This window comes from Urocampus carinirostris, chromosome 10 (assembly GCF_059441175.1).
Source record: "Urocampus carinirostris isolate Australia breed hairy pipefish chromosome 10, RoL_Ucar_1.0, whole genome shotgun sequence".
Classification (NCBI taxonomy): Eukaryota; Metazoa; Chordata; class Actinopteri; order Syngnathiformes; family Syngnathidae; genus Urocampus; species Urocampus carinirostris.
The window spans coordinates 39061114-39084689 of NC_142358.1; the positions used below are offsets into that span (position 1 = coordinate 39061114).

Consider the following 23576-nt stretch of genomic DNA (forward strand, 5'->3'; position numbering starts at 1 on the left):
TCAGTGGCTAGATCATTTTGACTTACAGTGGAACCTGGGTTGTCGAACGCCTCTCAGTTTGAACAAATCGGTTCTCGACCAAAAATTTCGAGAAATTCGCTTTTCGTTGAAAAAATCGGAGTTCGAACGCTGGTACGCTAGGGGCGACGCTGAGCGGCGCACGAGTGTAGATTGCCCCCACCCCTCGTGAAGAACTGTTGTCACGGCAACGCGCACTCCTTTTCTGTTTTCGTTTTTCAAAAGCGGTGAAGGGAGTGTTTTAACCCCTAATTATGCCTCGGAAGATGGTCGGTGCGAGCAGGAAAGTTGCTACGGGTGAAAAAAGAAGAGTAGTGCGTACAACTATTGCATTTAAGAAAGAAATAATAGCAAAATATGAAGAAGGTGTGCGAGTTTCCCTTCTTTCGGGAATACAGCATGGCTTCTGCCGACCGGTAAGAAATCCTATTCATAATTCTTTTCTTTATCCTTTAACCGCTCACCACTTGTTGTGGAGACCCGGGTGCTAAATGACGTGTAAACGATCTGATTTTTTTATTTTTACACGTTCGTGTTAGCGTAATCTTTCGTACGGAAGATTACGCTAACGCGAACGTACGATTAGCCTGGGTTAGCTTTACGTTAAATATTCAGGATAAACATTCAAGGTGTTGGAACGGATTAAAACAATTTTACATTAATTTTAATGGGAAAAAACGGCCTCGGCGATCGTACAAATCGGTTTTCATACAAAGAAATGGAACGGATTATGGTCGAGAACCGAGGTTCCACTGTACTCCTCAGTAGCCTAGATGGTAGGGCGCCCGCTTTGAGACTGGGAGGTTGCTGGTTCGCGCCTCGGCCGAGTCATACCTAAGACTTATAACATTGGTAAAATGGCGGCGCCCTCTGTTGGCTGCGGCTGCATCGGCTCGCTACAACGGGTCAGGTGTATCGACATTTCGTTCTTACAAAGAATGACAATACAAAGAAAATTATTATTATTATTATTATTATTACATAGCTCACACACTAAAAAGTGTTAGCCCCCCCTACTGTCATATAACAAAACCTCAGTGAAACGCTAATTCTTCAACCTCATTTTAAGACACGCGCTGCTTTTGATCAATAAACCAACATTTTCTCCAATTTCCTGCACGGTCGCAAACGCGCCAAGCTATTGTATGGGAGATTCGTTTTTTTGCAGCAACTTTTCGGTGTTGTGATTTATTTTTCATGTTTTTTATGATTTTATTTCAACACTTTAATGTTTAACACTAAAAAAATGCAGAGTGGTCAAGCTCAGGGATGGATACATTTATAATTGGAATCTGTTTTCTTAACTAGCGTCTCTGAATGTTTTCTACCCTGCTATTTCCTTACAAACATTTTACGCAAAAACAACTTTTTGTTTTTTAAACGTTATGGTCATAAACACATACTGTTCTATATTAGGTTTATATTATTATTATTCATTTTGTTATTCTTGATGTGTAGAATATTATTATTATTTTAATCACTCCTGACCAGGGTTGGGTATGATTACTTTAACTGGATTACTTTCAATGACTTTTGGATCACTCCAATACCAAATATGCTAATAAAAGACAGAATAAACTAAATATGAATAAAATTATTTAATTTTGTGCAGGCTTGGGGAGTAACGGAACTCATGGAACAGTAAAAATGATGTTGGCAAGCTGATTTATTTTTATTTTGTTTCTGTCGCATTTTATGTTAGTTTTGCTAGAGATCAAAGAGATCAAAGCCAGGAGAGAAAGCTTACCACGTGTTGTGAGTCATCATTTTATTCATATTTAGTTTCTTTTGTCTTTTATTAGCATATTTGGTATTGGAGTCATCCAGAAGTCATTGAAAGTAATCCAGTTAAAGTACTTGCTTGCTTAGGTCCCTTAATCACTAGGGTTGCAGGAGCACCATTTCCTGTGGTGTGTCTTGGGCAAGTACAGCCTGGTGGCACCCATCCCTCTCCAGGACAACCTTTTTTTCCCCAAAACAAAATGATCAGCAAAACCAAAACGACTTCAAGTACTTTGTATACTCACCTACAAGCAACTCTCTAAAACTGCTATAAAATAGCCGAATACTAAAATGAATTCAAAATATTACTAAAGTGTGTACTTTATGATGTAGTTAATAAAGATTGATATACTGGTAAAAAAGGTACAAAGATAAAAAACTTAAACCAGACTCTGCCCTATTTACGAACAAGGTACGTTCCGGACGATCGTTCCTAAGTTGAATTTGTGTGTTAGTTGCTTCAGTGTTATATTTTGTATGTTTAAAGTTTATACGAGTATGTTTAAGGCTTGTAAAGGAAACCTTTATTGTTTTGTACTAAAAAATACAATAATATGTTCTATAAAAATGAATAAAGTTAAGTTTAATTTACTTTTGGAAGATGAGCTTCAAGAGTAAGGCGACTTTCTCCTCCGTGGTAAAAAAGTGGCCGATCCACCCATTTTTTCAACCGCATCAACCTTTCTTATTCCACTTTCATTAAACAATAAAAATGTAAAAGTTCTTAGCATGCTGGAGATACAGTAGAAAATGTTTACACACAAACTGGGAAAAGGAAGTCGGATTTCTTCTTCGGGATGGATGCTGGGTGACCTCTAACAGCGCCACACAACGGAAAGAAGCACTACAGTGCTGTCCTGTACTCGGAAAAAGGTGCACACAATACAAAATCTTACTTACAGCAATATCCGGATATTTTTCGACACCCGGAAAAAAATGTGTATCTACCGTTTATCGTAAGTCGAATGGTCGTAAGTAGGGGAAGCGTCTGCACACTCATCCACCATTTTTATATTTCCTAATCCTTTCCTCTTTCGACATATCGTTGTTGTTACTGTTTTCCACTTCTTTTTCCCCTCATCACAAACTTTCCTAGCACCCATTATAATGGGCAGAAAAGGAAATAAAACCAACAAAATGAGATGTGATCAGTGTTCCCTCTAAGCTGCGCTCGTGCGCAATTGCGCACTGCTCGCACAATCTCAGCCCACAAGAAAATCTAGCCGGCGCACAAAAATGAGGGCTCAAAATTACCAATTAAGAAGCGACTTAAGTCAAAGTTACAGTGCATGAAGGTAAAAATACACGGGTTCCCATGACGTTGTGTCCTAAATGCGGTATTTTGAAGTCGAGTCAAAGTAGAACGAAGTTGAGTAAAGTTAGTAGAGTTTGTCGAGAACCGGCTTCTTCGGCTCGGCTCACTAAAAGGAACCGGCTCTTTCGGGTCCTAAACGGCTCTTCGGGTTGTTTTTGCTTCTCTAATCCCAACATGACCAAATATGAGATTTTTTTTGAAGGAATTTAAAAAAAATTAGAAAAAAACACAGAAAAAAGAAGAAAAAGTTTGTGTTGCATTCAAATTATTTCCAATTATATCAAGTGAATCTTGTTGCCAACATTGTACTTCCACTAAAAAATGTGATTAAGTACATTTCTGTATCTTACAACTGACTCAATAAGCTCCCAAAAATGTTAATATTATGCCACAAAATATATCCGGAAATAAAAATAAATGGATATCTTGTGAAAGAATTATAAAAACAAACGACGTTTGTAGGCCGTACAACCTTTGCAATAGTACATGAGTCAATTCATTCAAAAGTGAAAAATAATTTTGCATTGCCGGAAACTCAGCAAAATGTAACTTGATGTCAAGCTTTGGACATGTTTGATAATTCATGATCTTGCCACACTTGGGATTATGGTTGCTCACTGTTGTTTCAAGCGTTGCTCACCGACGTTGTGTGAACGCTCAGACCCGTAAGGAAAATTACAGGGAACATTGGATGCGATCCCTCTCAAACGCCCCGATTGAACAGGTAGAAGAGATTGAGCACGGTGTGTCTTCCAGGTTTTTTTTTTTTTTCAAGAAGAAAAGCCTGCGACCCCCTATAAACAGGTCCTCGACCCACCTGTTGAGAAACACCGCTCTAGAAAGAAACAGGAAATGGCGTTTGTCCCCTTAATGAGTCCCACAATCCTGCAGCTCGACAGTCCCTCCCATTAGCGCTCATGCTTTATTCATGAGGGCAGCGCCGTTGTGAACTTTGTTGCATTTGTATTCTGCACAATAGCTTCTCATTGTCTATCAAGGGACTAAATCCGTCCCATTTGGCTGATTTATCTATTCCCCTTGCGCAGAAAAAGAGAAGCTTGATGATGAAGAGGTGAAAGGTGGCTAAGCGAGCGGGTGGAGAAAAAAAAAAGAAATTGAGAGTGTCTATTGTGTCCGGTCAGTAAGGAAGGGTTATGGCTCGTAATGAGCTTACACAACCCAGAAACAATAATCTCCTTTCAGGGTCCGTGTTAGTGTCGCCAAATGATAACCTTGCAAGTCCATTTTGGAACTTAATGAAATCCTGTGTTCTCTTTTGTTAACAGTGCTGCTAAATACACTGATTTTTTTGGACGTATCGCCATAATTCAGGCTTTAAACTTATAGATGAAAAAATCAAATTGATTTCTAAGAATCAACAACATGGGAGACACAATCGGGATGGTAAACCGAATTATTTAACATTTTATACTGTGCTGGGAAATAAAAAATGGAAAAGTCGACATGGAAAAAAAATATTGGCTACTTTTAATTTATTACTTTGTACAATGTCTTTTCTCTTTTTTTCTCTTTTTCTCGTTTTAGTATGGCACATCTTGAATGAATGAATGTCATGGTCGCCTTGGCGACCGGTCTGCCCCGCCCCCTAGGCACCAGCTGAAGCAGTTCAACTAATTGCGTGTCTGCTATTTAAGGCTGGATTGTGGGTTTTGCGGGTGCTGGCTCATTATATACACAATGTCCGTTCTGTTATGCCTTGTCCTGTTTAGTTGAGTTGGAAGAAGCCTGTGTTTGCACGTTTTTGTTAAAGCCTGTTTGTTCTGTCTTGTCCCTGAGTTCTGGACAACTTTTATTTTGGTAAATAAAAGTTTTGGATCGTCACGCAATTGAGTTCTCCCTTCCTGCCTCCTGCCTCCGTTCTGGTCCGGTCACCCCTTCCACCTCGTGACAGAATGAGCCAGCCCCCCTTCCAACTCGTGACAATGAAAACTTTATTTCGAACAATAAAATAAAAACAGAACAAAAACAATAACTCAACAACAAAAAAATGTTACATAACATGTTCGAAAAGAAGTAGAAAGAATCAGATGCTTATTTTTCCTACCCTATCGTCTTCCCTATTAAATACACCAATGATAATAACAATAGTAATAATATTAATAATAACAGTTATGATATAACAATAACAACAAAGTTAACCATAGTTCTAGACGCACTATTCCCAATCTCAGTATGGCAGAACTAGGGAACAATATAATAAATACAATGCATTCATGTTTAAAATGAATTTGGCTTTATTAATTATTGAAATGCTTTTAGATACTTTAGTTTGTATGTGTCTGATGTGTGTTTTCCAGCTTCATTTATTGTCTATTATGACCCCTAAAAGCACCATCCATTTTTACTTCTAAATCTTGATTTGCCTTGCGATAACCAAAGAATAATACTTAGGTTTTATTTAAATTTAAAGAAAATGTATTTATATGCATCCATACTTTTGGGTGAATTAATTCACGATTAATGCAGGTTACCACATCAGTTTAGTTATCATTTGAATAGAAAACGTTAGTGCCGTCTGCAAATATTACTATTTTCAATAGTTTTGAAACATTAAAAGTATCGTTAATGTATAAATTAAATAACTTTGGACCCAGGATAGAACCCTGTGGTACTCCACAACAGATGTCCAAGTGATGACAACTATCCCATTTTCACATATTGCTCCTCCCCTTCAAATAACTTTGAATCCATTTCAAAGCCACACCCCTCATGCCATATCTTTCCAGTTTTTTTAATAGTATATTATATTAGTATAATGACTTTTCTAACTAACATTTCATATTAGTATATTATATTATTATCTTAAAACATACATTCTTCCTTACAAAACAGCTCAAGTCCTCAAGAATTGATGGTGATTGTTTGTGGAGAGTATTGTTCAGAACTTTCCACAAATGCTCTATAGGATTAAGGTCTAGACTTTGGCTTGGCCATTCCACCATCTTTATTTTGTTAGTTTTAAACCATTCCATTGTATAGATTCTGCTTTATTTTTAAGGTTGTTGTCCTGTTGGGGGTCTCAGGCAGACTGCAACAGTTTTTATGCCAAAACATCCTTTATTTGGCTCCTTACATCTTCCCATCAGCTCTAGTGATCTACTCAGACCCTGCTTGAAGAAAATAAACCTCAAAGCATGATGCTGTCATCCCCATGTTTGACATGGGGGATGTTGTCTTAAGGGTGATGTGCAGTGTTATTTGCATTCAGCAAGTTCGATTTTGGTCTCAAATGACCAAAGCACCTTGTTCCACATTATATGTGTCACTCATGTGACTTTTTGCAAATGCCACTCTTCCCTAGAGGGTAGATTTATGCAAAGTACGACTAATAGTTGTCTAATGTAAAGATTGTCCCACCTCAGCTGTTGTCATGTTATCATGGGTGTCTTGGTTGCTTCTCTGAATAGTTTGGGACATAGAGGGACGACCCAGTTGTGGTAGGTTTGTAGTGGTTACACTCTCTCCAATGTTGATATTAGATGTGTAAATGTTTTTCCTCTTGTCATGGTTAGTCATTTATGTCAACATTGGATCATTCGGAAGTCATCAGGGCACTTCTGGATTCAGTTGAGCTGAAAGAGCAGGGGGGCAATATTTTTGCAACCCCTACTTTTTTTTTTTCTTTCTTTTTAATTTTGAAATAATGTGGTTCCACCTTACAATTCTTCGAAAATATGTTTTCTCTTTTGTGTTCTTTTAACGGAGCCACTAAATAACTGATTAAAAGGTCCGAAACGATTTCTAGTCGCTGACAGATTTATTTATGTTTTGATCAATCACGACACGATGTAAAGTGAGGCAACGGCCGTTTCTTGGGTTCAATTAGAGCTCTGACTCCATCCTTTTCATCAGTAAATCTTATTAACTCCGAGTTTTAAATTGAGTGCAAATACGTTGCGCCAAAACCTTCATCAGGCGTTAACTAAGTCATGTTACTTTTCTCATTAAATGTAGCCGACACCATTTTATTTTCTCATTTCTTACTTTAACGTGCAATATCAAATCCTAAGGTTATTTGTTTTCTTCATCTACATCAGGGGTGTCAAACATGCGGCCCGGGGGCCAGATCAGGCCCGCTAAGGGATTGAATCTGGCCCGCCAGACAACGCTCAGAGAAGCGCAAGAGTAAAACGAGCAGCAGGTTTAAATATGTCCACTTGATGTTGCCAAAGCCAGGTGCGTCTCACAAAGACGGTGTACCGGTACTTGAATTTATTTGTTTTTCTCTCTCTCTCACGCTCTCTCTCTCTTTTCCACCCTTTTTCTCTCACTCTCTGTGTCTCTCTCTCTCTTTCACTTTCTGTGTCTCTTTCTTTGTTTCTCTTTGTCTCTTTCTCTCTGTGTGTCTTTTTACCTTCTTTTGCTCTCTCTTCCATTTTTCCTTTTCTCTTTTTCGCTCTCTCCTGCTTTCCCCTTCTGTCCTTCTCCCATTCTCTCTTTCTCTCCTTCTCTTTACTCTCCTTCCCTCTTTCTATTTATCTTTGGATATCATTCTTTCGCTCTCTTTCTTCCCCCCTCTCTCACTATTTGTCTTTATATCTTTTTTTTCTCACATTCTCTCCCTCTCTCTTCTCTCTCTCTCTTTCTCCCTTTCTCTCTTTCATTCTCTCTTTCTATTTATCTTGGGTTATCATTCTTTCTCTCTCTTTCTTCCCCCCTCTCTTACTATTTGTTTTTATATCTTTTTTTCTCACATTCTCTCTCCCTTTCTTCTCTCTCTCTCTCTTTCTTCCCCCCTCTCTCACTATTTGTCTTTATATCTTTTTTGTCTCATATTCTCTCTCCCTCTCTCTTCTTTCTCTCTCTTTCTCCCTTTCTCTCTTTCATTGTCCCACCCTCTCTCTTTTTCTCTCCTTCATTTTGTCTTATTTCTTTCTCTCTTTTTCTCTCTCTCTAATATTCTAGTCCGGCCCCCGAAAGAATGTTTGATCTATCGTGTGGCCCCCGAGGTAAAATGAGTTTGACACCCCTGATCTACATTGTTTATACCAGCTAAGTTTTGGCAGGTGGACCCAAGTGAGGGGAAGCGGAAGCTGAGGCAAGAGTGCGCAAAATAAGTGTAACCGTAGTGATTGTATGGTGGTATGGTTTTAACTTTTACAAGAATTTTAACCAACATCATCCTTTTTTATATTTGTGAAAATAGAAATCATTACAATAACGAGGGTAAAAACGGGAACAATTTACCTGCAATGAGCGACACAACATACACACACCATGTGGTTAGCACCTCCACTGGTTCTCAATATCTATGAGGGAAATTAGCATTTCAGTAGAGTACAACGTATGGCAAAACTAACAAATGGCAACAGAAACAAAAGGAAAATAAATCCAAACAGCGTGACAGCTTCTATTACCGTATTTTCCGCACTATAAGGCGCACCTAAAAGTCTTATTTTTTTTCAAAAGCTGACCATGCGCCTTATAATACAGTGCGCCTTATATATGGCTCAATATTAAATCGCAAGGTCTCGCAATTTACGTAACAGCCGACGACTCGATTTTCCCCCGAACATGGAGTAGTCCGTGGTGTATGCTGGGATTTATATACCGGCGTTTCATTGGCTAACCAATGTGTCAATCATCCGTTAAATCAATCGCTATTGGCTGAAGTTATTCGGAGCCTCGGATTGGCTAGAGGGCCAAAACAAACCCTGCAACTGGCCGAAAAAGATGTGTCAATCATCCGTTAAATCGATCGCTATTGGCTGAAGTTATTCGGAGCCTCGGATTGGCTAGAGGGCCAAAACAAACCCTGCAATTGGCCGAAAAAGATGACTGAATAGCAAGCTTGCTAAACTACGCCATAAAGAAACATGTTTCATTAGTCTGTATTTGTAAATATTTTACTCTCCTGGATTTACTACACTCACGGTTGTAAGAAGACCATGATTGCGTATCATTATTGAACGTGAGAACTCAGGTGAGCTATGCGGCTTTATATTTTCCCGGTATCTTGTTTTAGAACGATCTTGATGTTGCTGTGATGAGTTGAGTGAATTAAACTCAATTCCAACTGTTTATTGTCCTATGCACAGTAAAGTTGTGAGCGAAAAAGAAAATAGAAACTAAGGAATGGTTGGCATTTCTTGAATCCCGAATGATATTTGGAACGATGCATTTGAGTGACATCGTACGGACACCGCATCCGCACGTGTCTACGACACGTATTTGCTTCTTTGCAAGCTTTGGGAATGTTAAGGGGGTAATCAGTTGGACTGAACCATCTGACTGTTTTGTCGACGTTCCCATTGTAGCGCCTTATAATCCGGTGCGCCTTATCTATGGAAGATATAGGACCAAAAACTATTTTTTGGGGGTGCGCCCTATAACCCGGTGCGCCCTATAGTGCGGAAAATACGGTACATTACTGTATGGAACAACAGAAAGCAAGCGACCAACGAGATCAATACCAGTTGCATGAGCCGATACCGGACAGATGATGTCGATACCGGACAGAACGGGATTGAAAGGATTGATAACAGATATAAGAGACTGGAGATGGATATCAGACAGGACGAGAATATCGGGCACAATACCAGGCACTGGAGGCCGGAGACCGAAATCAAAACAGGACAAAACAGACGGGATCGATACCGGACAGGATACACAAATGGGATACCCACGTCTTGCGGGTGCAAAGGTTCGTTGACGGACTGACAAAGGGTAAATGCGAGGACTGAGCTTAAGTAGAAGGGAAGCCAATCTGTGAACGGGCCGCAGCTGTCGCCAATTGGGCGCCATGGCAACCGAGACAAATTGAGGTGACTTGTACTAGCAAGAATAATAAGAGCCCATCCCAGCTATCTTTGCGCAGTGGGCAGGAAACACCCTGAACTGGTTGCCAGCCAGTCGCAGGGCAATTATTTGGACTAATTTGGTCTTAATGTTTTCAGAAAAAAAAAATTCGGGGCTTGGTTTTTGGGGTTCTTTTTTTAAATCTTCACTTATCATCAAGGTAAAGACGTATTTTGGACTGGAGTTTAAAGTATTTTTGTCATGAATACTGATGTGCCCGCTCTTTTGGCGCCAACTGCCGCGGGTTCTGATTAGTTCCCGATCAATATTTGATCCCAGTCCTGTGTATCCCTTTTTGTCAGTCCGTCTGCAAACCTCAGTAAACACTAGGCAAGCCTTTTTCGACCCTGACTCCCACCTGTCCCGTTTTTTTTTTTTCCGTCCGTCCCGGCTTCAACCCGTTTTTGATCTGAATAATCTGCTCATTTTAAGAAATATTTTCCCTCCTAGATTAGAAAAAAGTGCAGAAAATGTCACGATTACTGATGTGAATCACCTGTGCCCGCTCCTTTGGCGCCAACTCCCTCGGACTCCCTGTTCCTATTTATATCCACTCCTATCCGTCGCGTTTTTGTCAGTCCGTCTGCAAACCTCAGTTAACACTAGGCAAGCCTTTTTGACCCTGACTCCCACCTGTTTTTGCTCCCGTCTGTCCCCAGCTTCGACCCGTTTTTGATCCTGACCACGTCTGCTCTCCCATCGCAGCTTCCGACCTCTTTTTGTCACTCGACTATGTCTTCTCTCCTTTTCTGGCTTATGACTCGCTTCCAACCCCAACCACGTTTTTGTTCTCCTGTCCCAGCTACCGACCCGCTTTTTTCCGTCCCCCACACCGCCATCGCTCGCCACGGAAGATCCACTTCCCTGTTCGGAGCACAATCCGAGTACCAGACCGAACACCGGATTGTGGGTGCAGCCCTTTCTCTTTCTTCAGATAAAACGCAACGCAAGTGGGTTCTGTCTCCGTTCTGGTCCTGACACTTTTAAAGATATTTTCAACATTTTTAGATTTTGCCGATTGGGTAGGGCAACGAGAAGCACGCTGCTTAGCTGGGTTTTCAAACATGTATCCGTGTGAATTCCTCAAGTTGTACTCGACACAGGTCCATTAAAACGGTAAGAGCTACACCGACAAATGAATGTTACAACCTATAGTGTCCGCCCGTCTTCTCTTTTTACCCTTTGACGTCTGTTTAATTCCACCAAGGACATGCATGAAGCGATGCGTTAATGGAAACTGAATAAAAGAAATACAATCAGTGGGAGGAGAGCGGGATCATTTTCCTGAGTAATGGAATTTCCTGGACGGATGAGTGCTTGCAGTGTCAGGAGATCGTAATGACAACTATTTAAATGTAAAACGAAAACTTTGGACCGATGTTTTGCTGTTTTATGAGGAACACACCAGGATGAGAATGCTCCATCTCAATTACCGCAGCAAGCTCAAGAGCCGGGGAAAAAAATATCGTGTCGAATAAACAAGTTTTTATTTCCCGGGAGCGAGGGCAAACCCATTCACTCGGTCAGTCGGAGCCCAGCTCGATAGGTCTCTTCAGGAAACGGGAAACAATTGAGATAGAAGAGAGGTAAAGCATTGGATCTACGTTTTGATCTAGGTCAGAATATATTTTGGGAGCCGTAGGTTCAGAAGGAAGCTGCAAACAAACACAAAACACAAATTTGTCAACGATGGGTACCATCCGGTATACACCGACTATCACCAAACGGCAAATCAATCGAGTCAAACGAGTTCGCCGCGGTAGCCTCTATCTCGGTATTGTTTTTTTCGTTGCAAACGAAGCGAGCGGTTTGATGCTACTGTGCGCATGCGTCTCCTGCCTGGGGATTTCCCATCATGCATCATTCCGATCACACGTGAACAAAGCGAAAGCAGAGAGGTAGGCCTCCATTACAACATAGTTTTGAATTTTCTTTGGATACATTCATCAAGTCGCAATGGCCGAACCTGAATTAAAACGATGTAAGTCTTTCTGATCTGAAAACAACAGGCGGGGTTGATTGAGTAAATTTGAATTACATGTGGTCTTAAAAACATTGGATTTCATGCAGTAGTTGTGTAGCGAAAGGAAGCCCGTCTCTTTTTAGAGAACCGGCTTTTTCGGCTCAACTCGTGAAAGAGAGCCGTCTCTCAAACGGCTCACTTGCTTTGATACATTATTTTACAATTTTTTTTTGTCATGTCCAGCATGGTCGCCGTGGCGACCGGCTGGCCCCGCCCCTTTGGCACCGGCTGTAGCAGATTTTCTAATTTGCGTGTGTGCTTCTTAAAGGCGGGTTTTGGGGATTGCAGGTTGCGGGTTCATTGCATTACTTTGCATTATTCTGTTCTGTTTGACTTGAGGAGACCTGTGCTTGCCTGTACTGAGTAAAAGCCTGTTTTGTGAGTATTCCTTGTCCCAGTTCCTGTTTGCCTGTAAGCCTGTTTTTGTTTTTGTCCCTGAGTGTTGGACGACTTTTATTTCCTTAATAAAAGTAACTGATCGTTAACGCGAATGAGTTCACCCTTCCTGCCTCGTGCCCCAGATCTGGTCCGGTCCTGTGACAATTATGTTGTATAAAGAAGTTAAGAAAAAAGGGAAGTATAAAAGGAGAAAATAAAAAAAGACAGGTTTGTGGTTATCCCTTTAATCAGTATATTACCAACAATAATTTAATGCAGAAAAGGAATTAATAATTTAAATAAGAAAATTCTACTTAATTATATTTGCATTGTTAGGAATTAAATATTAAAATGTACCGTTTACCAAATTGTACGAATTAGTTATCTGACTCCATTAAACACAACCTACATTCTCCTAACAATGCGCACTCGTTTCTTGAAGGAAAAGATGGACAAGAGACAGGCATTCCCACACGGGGGCAGATTTAATTTGTTAAACCGTTTAACTTAGTGAATTCCATCCAATATGGCCGAATTAGCCGAATTAGTGTCGCTCGAGTCTCTGTCAAGCCTCCTCTCTCTGCCTTTCCTCTGCCCACGTTTTTTCCGCGAGCTGGTGTACCGGCTCCTCCCATGGGCGTGGCAATGAAAGCCCCCACGTGGCCCCACCATCTCGGAGAAGAGCGTCCCGATGTCTGAAAAATTCATAACAGCGGAGCGCTTATCAATACAGCTTCTCCAAACAATGCCTGCCGTTCTGCGTCAGAGTTCTGTTATCAACAAAATTGAACAAAACATCCCGCATTCGGATCAGCGTGACCTGTAGCCCACTCAGTGAAAATCTTCATTGCACTCGATAAATGTAACTTGTATTTAATCATATAAAATCCTTTATAGTAAAATGTATAAAATCCTTCAGCATGTATTTTTTCCTTCTACAGTGAACGTCCAAGCTACATTTTTGAACTTTTTTTTATAATAAAGCTCATTCATGTCGAGCAACTCAGGATCTTACAACAAAATGTGAATTAACAATATATATGATATAACGAAACACGTGTACAATATAACATGTTAAACGACATATATAAACACGTTTGAAGAAAAAAATTAAGATTATTTTGTATTTTGTAAGGGAACAGTTTGTAAGGGCATGGAGCCCTGGAGCGCGACAGGTATGCGTTTCCCACTGCGGAGGATTAGCAAATCGCATTAAAACCGGAACCCAGGAGAGTCTACGCCAATTCACATGGCACCAAAGTATGCAGAATTACTGTTAAAGGTCGGTGAAATCAGACACTCAATGTCACAATTTGGAGACATGCCGAAAAATATACTCGTCTTTTTGGCAGAGTGATCCCGGTATAAAAGACCCCGGATTATGGGGTTAGTTAAAAGTCAACGGAGGCGTATCGATTAGAAGCAGTGAATCAGGCTTCGTCTGCGTGCTGAATAATGAACCCTGCGCCAGTCAGCCAGGAGTTTGTCAGACGGAGCTTGCCCGTGTTGCTGGCTCATTTAGGACGTCGAGAAATACGACTAAGTCAACCCCTGTCCCCCGGGAAATGGCAACTCATGTCTAATGTTCCCTGTAATTTTCCTTACGGGTCTGAGCGTTCACACAAAGTCGGTGAGCAAGGCTTGAAACAACAGTGAGCAACCATAATCCCAAGTGTGGCAAGATAATTCATTATCAAACATGTCCAAAACTTGACATCAAGTTACATTTTGCTGAGTTTCCGGCAATGCAAAATTATTTTTCTCTTTTGAATGAATTGACTCAAGGTTGTACGGCCTACAAACGTCGTTTGTTCTTACAATTCTTTCACAAGATATTCATTTCTTTTTATTTCCTGATATATTTTTTCGCATAATATTAACATTTTTGGGGGCTTATTGAGTCGGTTGTAAGATACAGAACTGTACTTAATCACATTTTTTTAGTGGAAGTACAATGTTGGCAACAAGATTCACTTGATATCATTGGAAATTATTTGAATGCAACACAAACTTTTTCTTCTTTTTTTTTAAAATTCATTAAAAAAAAATCCCTGTGTTCATTTTTTCCGAGCTGTTACTTTTTTTCTTTGTGTTCTCTATTTACTTTTTTCCAACATTTCTTTCTTTTCTTTTTTTCTGGCTTTTTTCTAAATTTTTCCTTCTTTTTTCTCTCTCTTTTGTTTCTTTTTTTCTCAGCTTTTCACTACTTTTTCATTTTGGCATTTTTTTTCTTTTTTGTTCCATTCCCCTATTTCTTTAAGTCATTTTGTGCATAATTTTACATAATATTTGGTCATGTTGGGATTAAAGAAGCAAAAACAAACCGAAGAGCCGTTTAGTGAGCCGAGCCGAAAAAGCCGGTTCTCGACAAACTCTACTTACTATACTCAACTTCGCTCTACTTCGACTCGACTTCCAAATACCGCATTTAGGACACAACGTCAGGGGATGCCGTGTATTTTTACCTTCATGCACTGTAACTTTGACTTGAGTCACTTCTTAATTAGGAATTTTGAGCCCTCATTTTTGTGCGCTGGCTAGATTTTCTTGTGCGCTGAGAATGTGCAAGCAGTGCGCAGCTTAGAGGGAGCACTGCTCATGTCACTGATCGGAAAGTGGCTCTGAGCTTCTTAAATAAGCGCTCCATGGCCAATTTAACTGGCAAATGGGCCGATGGCGGCCCACGTATGCCGCCTGACAAGCAGCGCCAATGGAATAGGGCAAAGGACTTGTAATGACACATCTTTGTCTGTTGGCGTGCCGGCTAAGAAATACCTCTATATGTGTTTGTGACTCACTGGAGCGCTTGTTATTGTTTTCTTGGCATTGCCACGGCTCTAGACACTCCATGCCATGAGGCTCTTAACTCCACCCGGAGGAGAAAAAGACCACATTAAACCCCACCCCCCACATTTGCATATTACCCTATTCTTATTACAGTGTGTATTTTCCGTAGCACTTTTTAAATACTCCGTATCAACACGTTATATTGGGTATTTTTGTATTCTATATCTTTTATTTTATTATTTCATTTTTCAACACAAGGATACTGCTGGAAGTGTGAATTTCCCTATGGGGAAGAACAAAGTATCTATCTATCTATACATCTATCCATACATCTATAAATCTATACATCTATACATCTCCATCTATACATCTAGGCATTTTTCTATCTATTTATCTCTCTCTCTCTCTCTCTCTCTCTCTTTCTCTCTCTCTCTAGCTATATATCTCTATATATATCTCTATCTATCTATATATCTCTATACATCTATATATCCATCTATACATCTATATCTATACATCCATATCTATATATCCATCTATCTATCTATCTATCTATCTATCTATCTATCTATCTATCTATCTATCTCTAGCTACTGTATCTATCTATCTATCTATCTATCTATCTATCTATCTATCTATCTATCTATCTATCTATCTATCTATCTATCTATCTATCTGTCTATCTATCTATCTATCTATCTATCTATCTATCTCTAGCTACTGTATCTATCTCTAGCTACTGTATCTATCTATCTATCTATCTCTAGCTACTGTATCTATCTATCTATCTATCTATCTATCTATCTAGATAGATAGATAGATAGATAGATAGATAGATAGATAGATAGATAGATAGATAGATAGATAGACAGATAGATAGATAGATAGATAGATAGATAGATAGATAGATAGATAGATAGATAGATAGATAGATAGATAGATAGATAGATAGATAGATAGATACAGTAGCTAGAGATAGATAGATAGATAGATAGATAGATAGATAGATAGATAGATAGATAGATAGATAGATAGATAGATAGATAGATAGATAGATAGATAGATAGATAGATAGATAGATAGATAGATAGATAGATAGATAGATAGATAGATAGATAGATAGATAGATAGATAGATAGATAGATAGATAGATAAGCTGGAGTTTGCATCCATCAATTGTCTCTGTACTCCGAGTCTCAAAGCGCTTTACGGTATAAAAATATCCCGGATGAGTGTGCACACAATCTATCAGACTACTCGAATACATATAAAAGCATAAGTAATCAGATTAAAAAGGACAAACCTATCCATTGCAAGCCAACTACTCTTAAGGGATTATTGCCTGCATGTAAACGTACTCGATGTTGATCTACATGGGAAAATACTGACACCCATTCTAACCTTCTCCCGTTCTTGTTCAATGCAGGCTGCGGGCTGGAGTTCCTGCTGGTTCTCTGCGGCCTGGAGTTTTCCTGGTCCTGCCCCCGTCACTGCATCTGCTATACGGCGCCCAGCACCGTCTCCTGCCAGGCGCACAACTTCCTGACAGTGCCCGAAGGGATCCCACCTGACAGCGAACGGATCTTCTTGCAGAACAACAAGATCCACCGGCTGCTCCGAGGTCATTTCAGTTCCAACACGGTGACCCTGTGGATTTACTCCAACAACATCACGTACATCGAGCCGTCAACTTTCCACGGTTTCACACTGCTAGAAGAACTTGATTTGGGAGATAATCGCCACCTGCGATCCCTGGCTGAAGACACATTCCATGGGTTGAACCGGCTCAGTGCTCTGCACCTGTACCGATGCGGACTGAGCTCGCTTCCGAATAACATCTTCCAGGGACTGAGGAGCCTGCAGTATCTCCACTTGCAGGTAATGTAAACACCTTCCTCACACCCTCTTTTAAATACAGTGGAACCTCGGTTCTCGACCATAATCCGTTCCAGAACCCTGTTCGAAAACCGATTTGGTCAATCACCGAAGTTGTTTTTCCCATTAAATGTAATGTAAAATCGTTTTAATCCGTTCCAACACCCTGAATGTTTACCACGAACGTAAACATGAAGCTAACCCAGGCTAATCGTACGTTCGCGTTAGCGTAATCTTCCGTACGAAAGATTACGCTAACATGAACGTGTAAAAATAAAAAAAGGATTATGAGTAGGATTTCTGACCTTTGTGGTGGACAGTGGGGATAGAAAAATCATCAAAAGTTTTTCAACCTCTTACAAAACTTGCGGCAGTTGCTTGCTTATAGCGCTAACTTCCTTAGCCGCATCACTCGATTTCACAGCCTCCTTATTCTTTACTATCGTACTGATAGTAGATTTAGCCATGCTGTATTCACTGGCAAGATCGGAAATTCGTACACCTCTTTCATATCTAGCTATTATGTCTTTCTTAATGGCAAAAGTTGGACGAACAACTTGGTTTTTTTTTTCACCTGTCCTGCTTGCACCGACCTTCTTCGGAGGCATAATTAGGGGCTAAAACACTCGTACGCCGCTCAGCATCGCACCCTAGCGTACCGGCGTTTGAACTCTGATTTTTTAAACAAACAGCAAAGCAAGAATTGTTGTAGAAAATAAACGTGCATTTGTAGAATAGATTTGCATACATTTAGAAAGAAATGTAGAAAGACTTGCTTACAGTTGGGAGAAATGTTGTTTACATCTCGGGAAGGTCTCAGCGGACGAATTAGTATAAACAATCCTCCTTAACGGAGGACAACAGATAACGGCAAAGGGCAAGGTGACGTAAACTGGCATAAACTTAAAAACACTTCCAAATAAGGACGGAACCCTGGGCATGTACGCCTTCAGGCGTGAAAAGGGACGGGGCCAAACCGGGTACACGTGCTATGTTGAAAACTATAAGGACACAGTCTCTTGTTGAAATTGTGTATCAATAAAAAGAACTCCCTCTTATGTCATTTTGATTCCTGCATTTCTTTGAACACGTATGAGACGATTCAACAAATTGGTCTTATCTTCAACAGAATTTCTCGAAATTTTTGGTCGAACACGATTTGTCCGAACTGAGAGGCGTTCGAAAACCGAGGTTCCACTGTAATTAGAAACAACCTTCTCATTTCCTCAATCGTAGATGTCTTCCTTAAATAATTTGGAATCAGTTCATCTGCATTGCTTCTGCTTATTTGCTTGAGGCTCAAACAACATAAGAGAGGAGGCTGTGTTTTACCAAGTCAGCACAACATTTCCAGCTGTGTTTTAGGGCTAAGATGTTTTCTGAAATATTCTCTCTCCGACATCCGACGAGTCATTGCTATTCATCAGACAGAGCTCATTAGTTTTCTACATTTTGCATGAGTCAAGATCAAAAGTCGAGCTACTGGGGGACACAGGGCATGCAATGGGTCAACCGTATAGTGCAAGAACAACCACTAGCGCATCTTAAGGCAAAAATGCTAAAGATAAACCTTTAAATTATTTATCTAACAGAATATGGAAAGTCTTCATCCCGCTTCATCGTTTTATTTAAACATTTTGAACCATCGGGTCATGAAGGAACAGTTTTGGGGAAGCTGTTTGTTTTCAGACTTGACTAGAACCGCCGACAATTACCCCTGGGCAAAATTAAAAGATCTATTCCTCTTAACCGATGACAATGAATAATTGATCCTTTATTGTCTTCTTCTTTCTTTAGCAAAACCATCTTAAGTTCCTTCAGGATGACACGTTTGCCGACCTCCATAACCTGAGCCACCTGTTCCTCCACGGAAATCACCTGTGGAGGCTTAACCAAAACACATTCCGGGGCCTCCAAGCCCTGGATCGTCTCCTTCTGCACCAAAACCAGATAGAGTGGGTTCATCACTTGGCTTTTCATGACCTCAAACGTCTCACAACCCTTTACCTGTTCAACAACTCTATCGTGCAATTGTCGGGGGACAGTTTGGACACGCTGCCTGCTCTGGAATACCTGCGTCTCAACGACAACCCTTGGTCATGTGACTGCAAGGCCCTGACGCTCTGGGAATGGTTGAAACGTTTTCGAGGTTCGACGTCCTCTGTGGGCTGCCACGGGCCTCTCGACATGGTTGGTAAAGACATGAAGGAACTGCGCAAGGAGGACTTTGCTAACTGTTCACCAAATTCTGAATCCAGAGCCCAGACCAACAATTTGTCTGGCACGGTCAGCACACCCTCCATGAATCGTGGGGTCGTTGCAGGCTCCGGGGGCCAGGGCAACGTGGTGAACCCCTCCAGGCCCGGGCGGGCTCGTAACTGCTCCAAGAACCGTAGTCGGGGTAGCAAGGGCAAGAGTGACAACGAGGTCCACCACTCAAAGGAGGTCATGGCAGACAAGGAGGATTCTTCTCCGGATTTCTCCGATGGTGGAAAACACGATCACACGTCCCCGGACGGCACCATAACAAGAAGGAAGCACAAGTGTGTTCCGCGGACCACTGTTCGACCCCCGAGTGGGGTTCAGCAAGCAAACAACGGGGCAACCTTACCCCAGCCCTTGTTACATGTCTACGCCCTCGTGGTGGCCTTGACGACAACATACACAGACGTTATTCTGCGCTGATCTGCGGCAAATCTGAAAAAAAAAGTTGACTGCTCTTGGCCCCTGTCTTTTACGTGTGTGAGTGTGACTATGTATAAGTGTTGTAAAGGAACCCTAACCATTCAGATGAGCACAAGCATCAAAACATCAAGAGGGACTTCCAGGGAGTGCCCCTGACTAAAGGTTCATGCAGACCAAGCGTGCACTGCCAGGTTTCACGTTCATGTGTCTTTTTTTGTTTCAGCTCTGGGTCTTCACCAACCAAATATCGTGCACAGACCAGTCTATAATCGGCGAAAGTCATACATTTGGCCTTTTTGACATTTTTAAATGGTAAAATATAATCGAAAGCTTGGCCCGGACGGCACATTCTTTCTTTTGTCAGTGGCGAGTTCAAAAAGAGCTGAAATATTCATAAGCAGACCTTGGAATGTAAATATTCCACCTGAAGAAAATGGAATTTATAGCCACCATTGATTCAAGGCCATTAAAAGCTCCCTCGCTGCAAGGAATCTCGACAACTAACTCCAAACCCTAAGCTAGCAATGGTCCACCTCTGACACGTGAAGCTGCCTTCTCATTTACACTCTCGCTAGAGCCCGATCGGATGTGGAGCCGCTAATTGAGTCGAGAGACGCTGTGGACCGCCTCGTGCTGTAAGCCTTACGCTTGCTTACGTCTCCGGGCAAGTCGGGAGTTCGTCTGTGCGTCGTGCTCGTAAGCTTATTTTTTTCTTTAATATCCGAGACGCGGAGCCGACCGAGCTAGCGACCCCTGCTGCAGGGCAAACAGAACAAGTCAAATCAGGCTTTATCGGTTACTCCCGGTCATCTGGTGTCCGTCAGAGCCAGTCTCCTGCTGAGGAGGGTGTATCCTTTCCCCTGTATGAACCGGAAAACCCCGGGGAAAACATTTGTGGACTGTTCTCTCTGAAAAGAACAATTCAGAAGGAGCATGACAAACGGAGAAAGACTTATTCTGGGACCGGTCACGCCCCGGAACAATTGACGGATTTCTGTAAAGCACACAACAATTGACAGAGTGTTCTGCCGAGGGACTATGGACTATGATGGTGTTTGCATTGATAATGAAACAACTGGATGGACTTTAGTGCTGATACTATACATTTACTGTCAAACTATGAAAAAAATAAATATCAGTGGCATCACTTATGATAACAGGGTTTTGGCTCCTTAAACTAGGAGATCTTTTATTTTATCGTTGCCATATTTTTTTCATTGGATATTTTCTGAACTGTCATTTGTTATGGCACAAACTCATCAACCTGCGTCCCCTCTCGGTCTATGATTTTGCATTTGTGTGTTCTTTTTACGTTAGCCTCATCCCCCCCGGAAAAAAATTTATAAAAGATAATAAAATCTATATCTTCTTATGTCTCACAGTGGCAGCCTGGGTCTGTTTATTGATGCCGTTATGTTTTATACACGAGGTTGGATATAGATCAATGTCGCTCTCATTTCATCGGATTTGTGTTTCTGTTTTACTTTCACAGGTAAAAAAAGATATTGCTGAGTTGTCTTTACAGGTTTCTTTTTCCTGGATTCCAGAGTCAAGCTCGACTAAAGCTGCAGCGTGCAAACAAAAATAACCTTTAAGGATTAAATGATGCTTGATTGTTTGATCAAGTACTGCGGGAGAGCAAATTAAGTCGATAGACTTTGGCTAATCCGTTCAGTAACCACTCATATTAAGTCAATTTACATATGTAAGAAGGAATCACATGTAAATGGTAAATGGTAAATGGTAAATAGTCTGCATTTAAATACCGCTTTTCAAGTCAATGAAGACCTCCCAAAGCACTTTACAATGTGCTTCACACTCACCCATCCACACACACATGCAAACTCCACACAGTAAGTTGTGGTAGCTGGACTTTGAACCCTGAACCTCTGCACTGTGGGACTGCGCGCTAACCACCCACCGCCGTTCCACCGCACTGAGAACATATGCTTGAAAAGAGGAATTATTTCACAAAAACACTTACATTACGAGACAAAACATGAGATATTGTTATGCTGCAAAACACTGGGAACCTTTAGTACAGAGATGAACGATACACACAATGTCCAGCACTAAAAGAAGCCTGGTTGATTTTTCCGGGACAATATGGTTTTATTTGCTGGCTAAATTACAAAAATGTCCCTGTTGTATCCATCCATATATAGTGGATGCCCATCTATATGCAATGATACCTTGGTGCTCGACCATAATTGAATCGGGATCGGTGTATAAGCATCAAAACATTTTTCTCCATATGAAGTGATGGTATTCATTTTTATACATTCCAAAGCATTTCAAAGTACCCAAAACTTTTATAACACGTGTACTTAAACGACCGTAAAACCCCAAAATGTTGATATAATGTGAATCTAAACATAATATAACACGATAAAAATAAACCTAATAAAGCTACCAATACAAACCAAATTGAAACTATTTACTGTCCCTTCGAGCAGCGGTTCCTTAGTATGTAAACCCTTCTCGTATTTCCCAATCATTTCCTACTTTAACTCGTTAGTTGTTCTCACAGTTTTACTATTTTCCTTCACATCATTCCAAACTTTCTTCAGACCCATTACTAACAGCGAAAAGAGGCAATAAAACGCACTAAATTGCAATTGATTCCCAGTATGTGTTGCCGGACTGACAATCTCTTGAAATGATGCTACACAACAGGGCTAGAGTAGCCAAGATGGCCGCTCATCTCACTCGGCCACAGATTGCTCCAATCAGATCCCAGGAAACAGAAGAAAGGGTGATGCTTTTAATTTCTGAAGTACATTTTAATGTGTGAAACCTTTTAACAGAGATATTCCGCAATGCACTGAAGTTACATACTATTTTATACAGTTTTATTCCACTTATACTCAAAAATACTTGTCCTTCTTTGTGTCACCTCAGCATTGAGTACATTTTCGAAAGGGTGTCGAAACAGCATTTCCTTTGGAACGTGTCTTTGTAATTCAATGATAACAATGACTTAATCACCTCGCCTGACTTAAACACCTCGCCTGAGGGCAAGGGCGATGACCTATGACCCTTCTCCCAATGCTTCAAAGTATGATTGGGAAAGTTGCATCAACACGGCGCAGACTAATCAGCCAGAGGCTTGATCGTAGGGCGTGGACTATTGATCCCATGTGGCATAAAAGGGGGCAACCCGGAAGCCCCGGTCATGTCTCATGCACACGATTGTAATTGGCACAGGCAGAGATCTGATTTGTTAAACTCTTTGATTCGGCTAAATAAATGAATATGTGGACTATATGGGCCGCTCGGCTCAATAATTTCCCTGAATTTAGAACATGCTCCAACTGTAAGTAATTTGACAAGACACGTGAAGTGTCTTAGGAGTCAGATTGCAGTTTAGTAAATGTTAAAACCTTACAGCACTAAGGACGCAAAAGTCAAAGCTCCAAATGTCAAGGGAATACTGTATTTAATTTAACTTGATGGAAATTGAGTATAGATATTCATAATTGTATTGGTTTCAATATCTATGATGTATGAAATAATATGCACGCGATGTGTATACAGTGGAACCTCGGTTTTCGGACGCCTCTCAGTTCGGACAAATCGGTGTTCGAGAAATTCTTGCTTCGCTGTTCGGTCAAAAAATCGGAGTTCGAACGCCGGTACGCTAGGGTGCGATGCTGAGCGGCGTACGGGTGTTTTAGCCCCTAATTATGCCTCCGAAAAAGGTCGGTGCAAGCAGGACAGGTGAAAAAAGACAAGTTGTTCGTACAACTATAGCCTTTAAGAAAGACATAATAGCTAAATATGAAAGAGGTGTACGAATTTCCCATCTTGCTAGTGAATACAGCATGGCTAAATCTACTATGAGTACGATAGTAAAGAATAAAGAGGCTGTGAAATCGAGTGATGCGGCTAAGG

At 40.8% G+C, this 23576-nt stretch overlaps 1 protein-coding gene across 1 annotated transcript in view; it reads left to right on the forward strand.

Annotated features, from left to right (window-relative positions):
- Nucleotides 1-21061, forward strand: part of rtn4rl1b (reticulon 4 receptor-like 1b) — a 303765-nt gene extending 282704 nt beyond the window's left edge. Inside the window, exons 2-3 of the mRNA XM_088345578.1 lie at nucleotides 16549-17000; nucleotides 18795-21061. Of these exons, the coding sequence (XP_088201704.1) occupies nucleotides 16549-17000; nucleotides 18795-19682 (1340 nt within the window). The 3' untranslated portion in view covers nucleotides 19683-21061. The remainder of the gene's footprint in view (nucleotides 1-16548; nucleotides 17001-18794) is intronic.
- Nucleotides 21062-23576: the final 2515 nt, after the last annotated feature.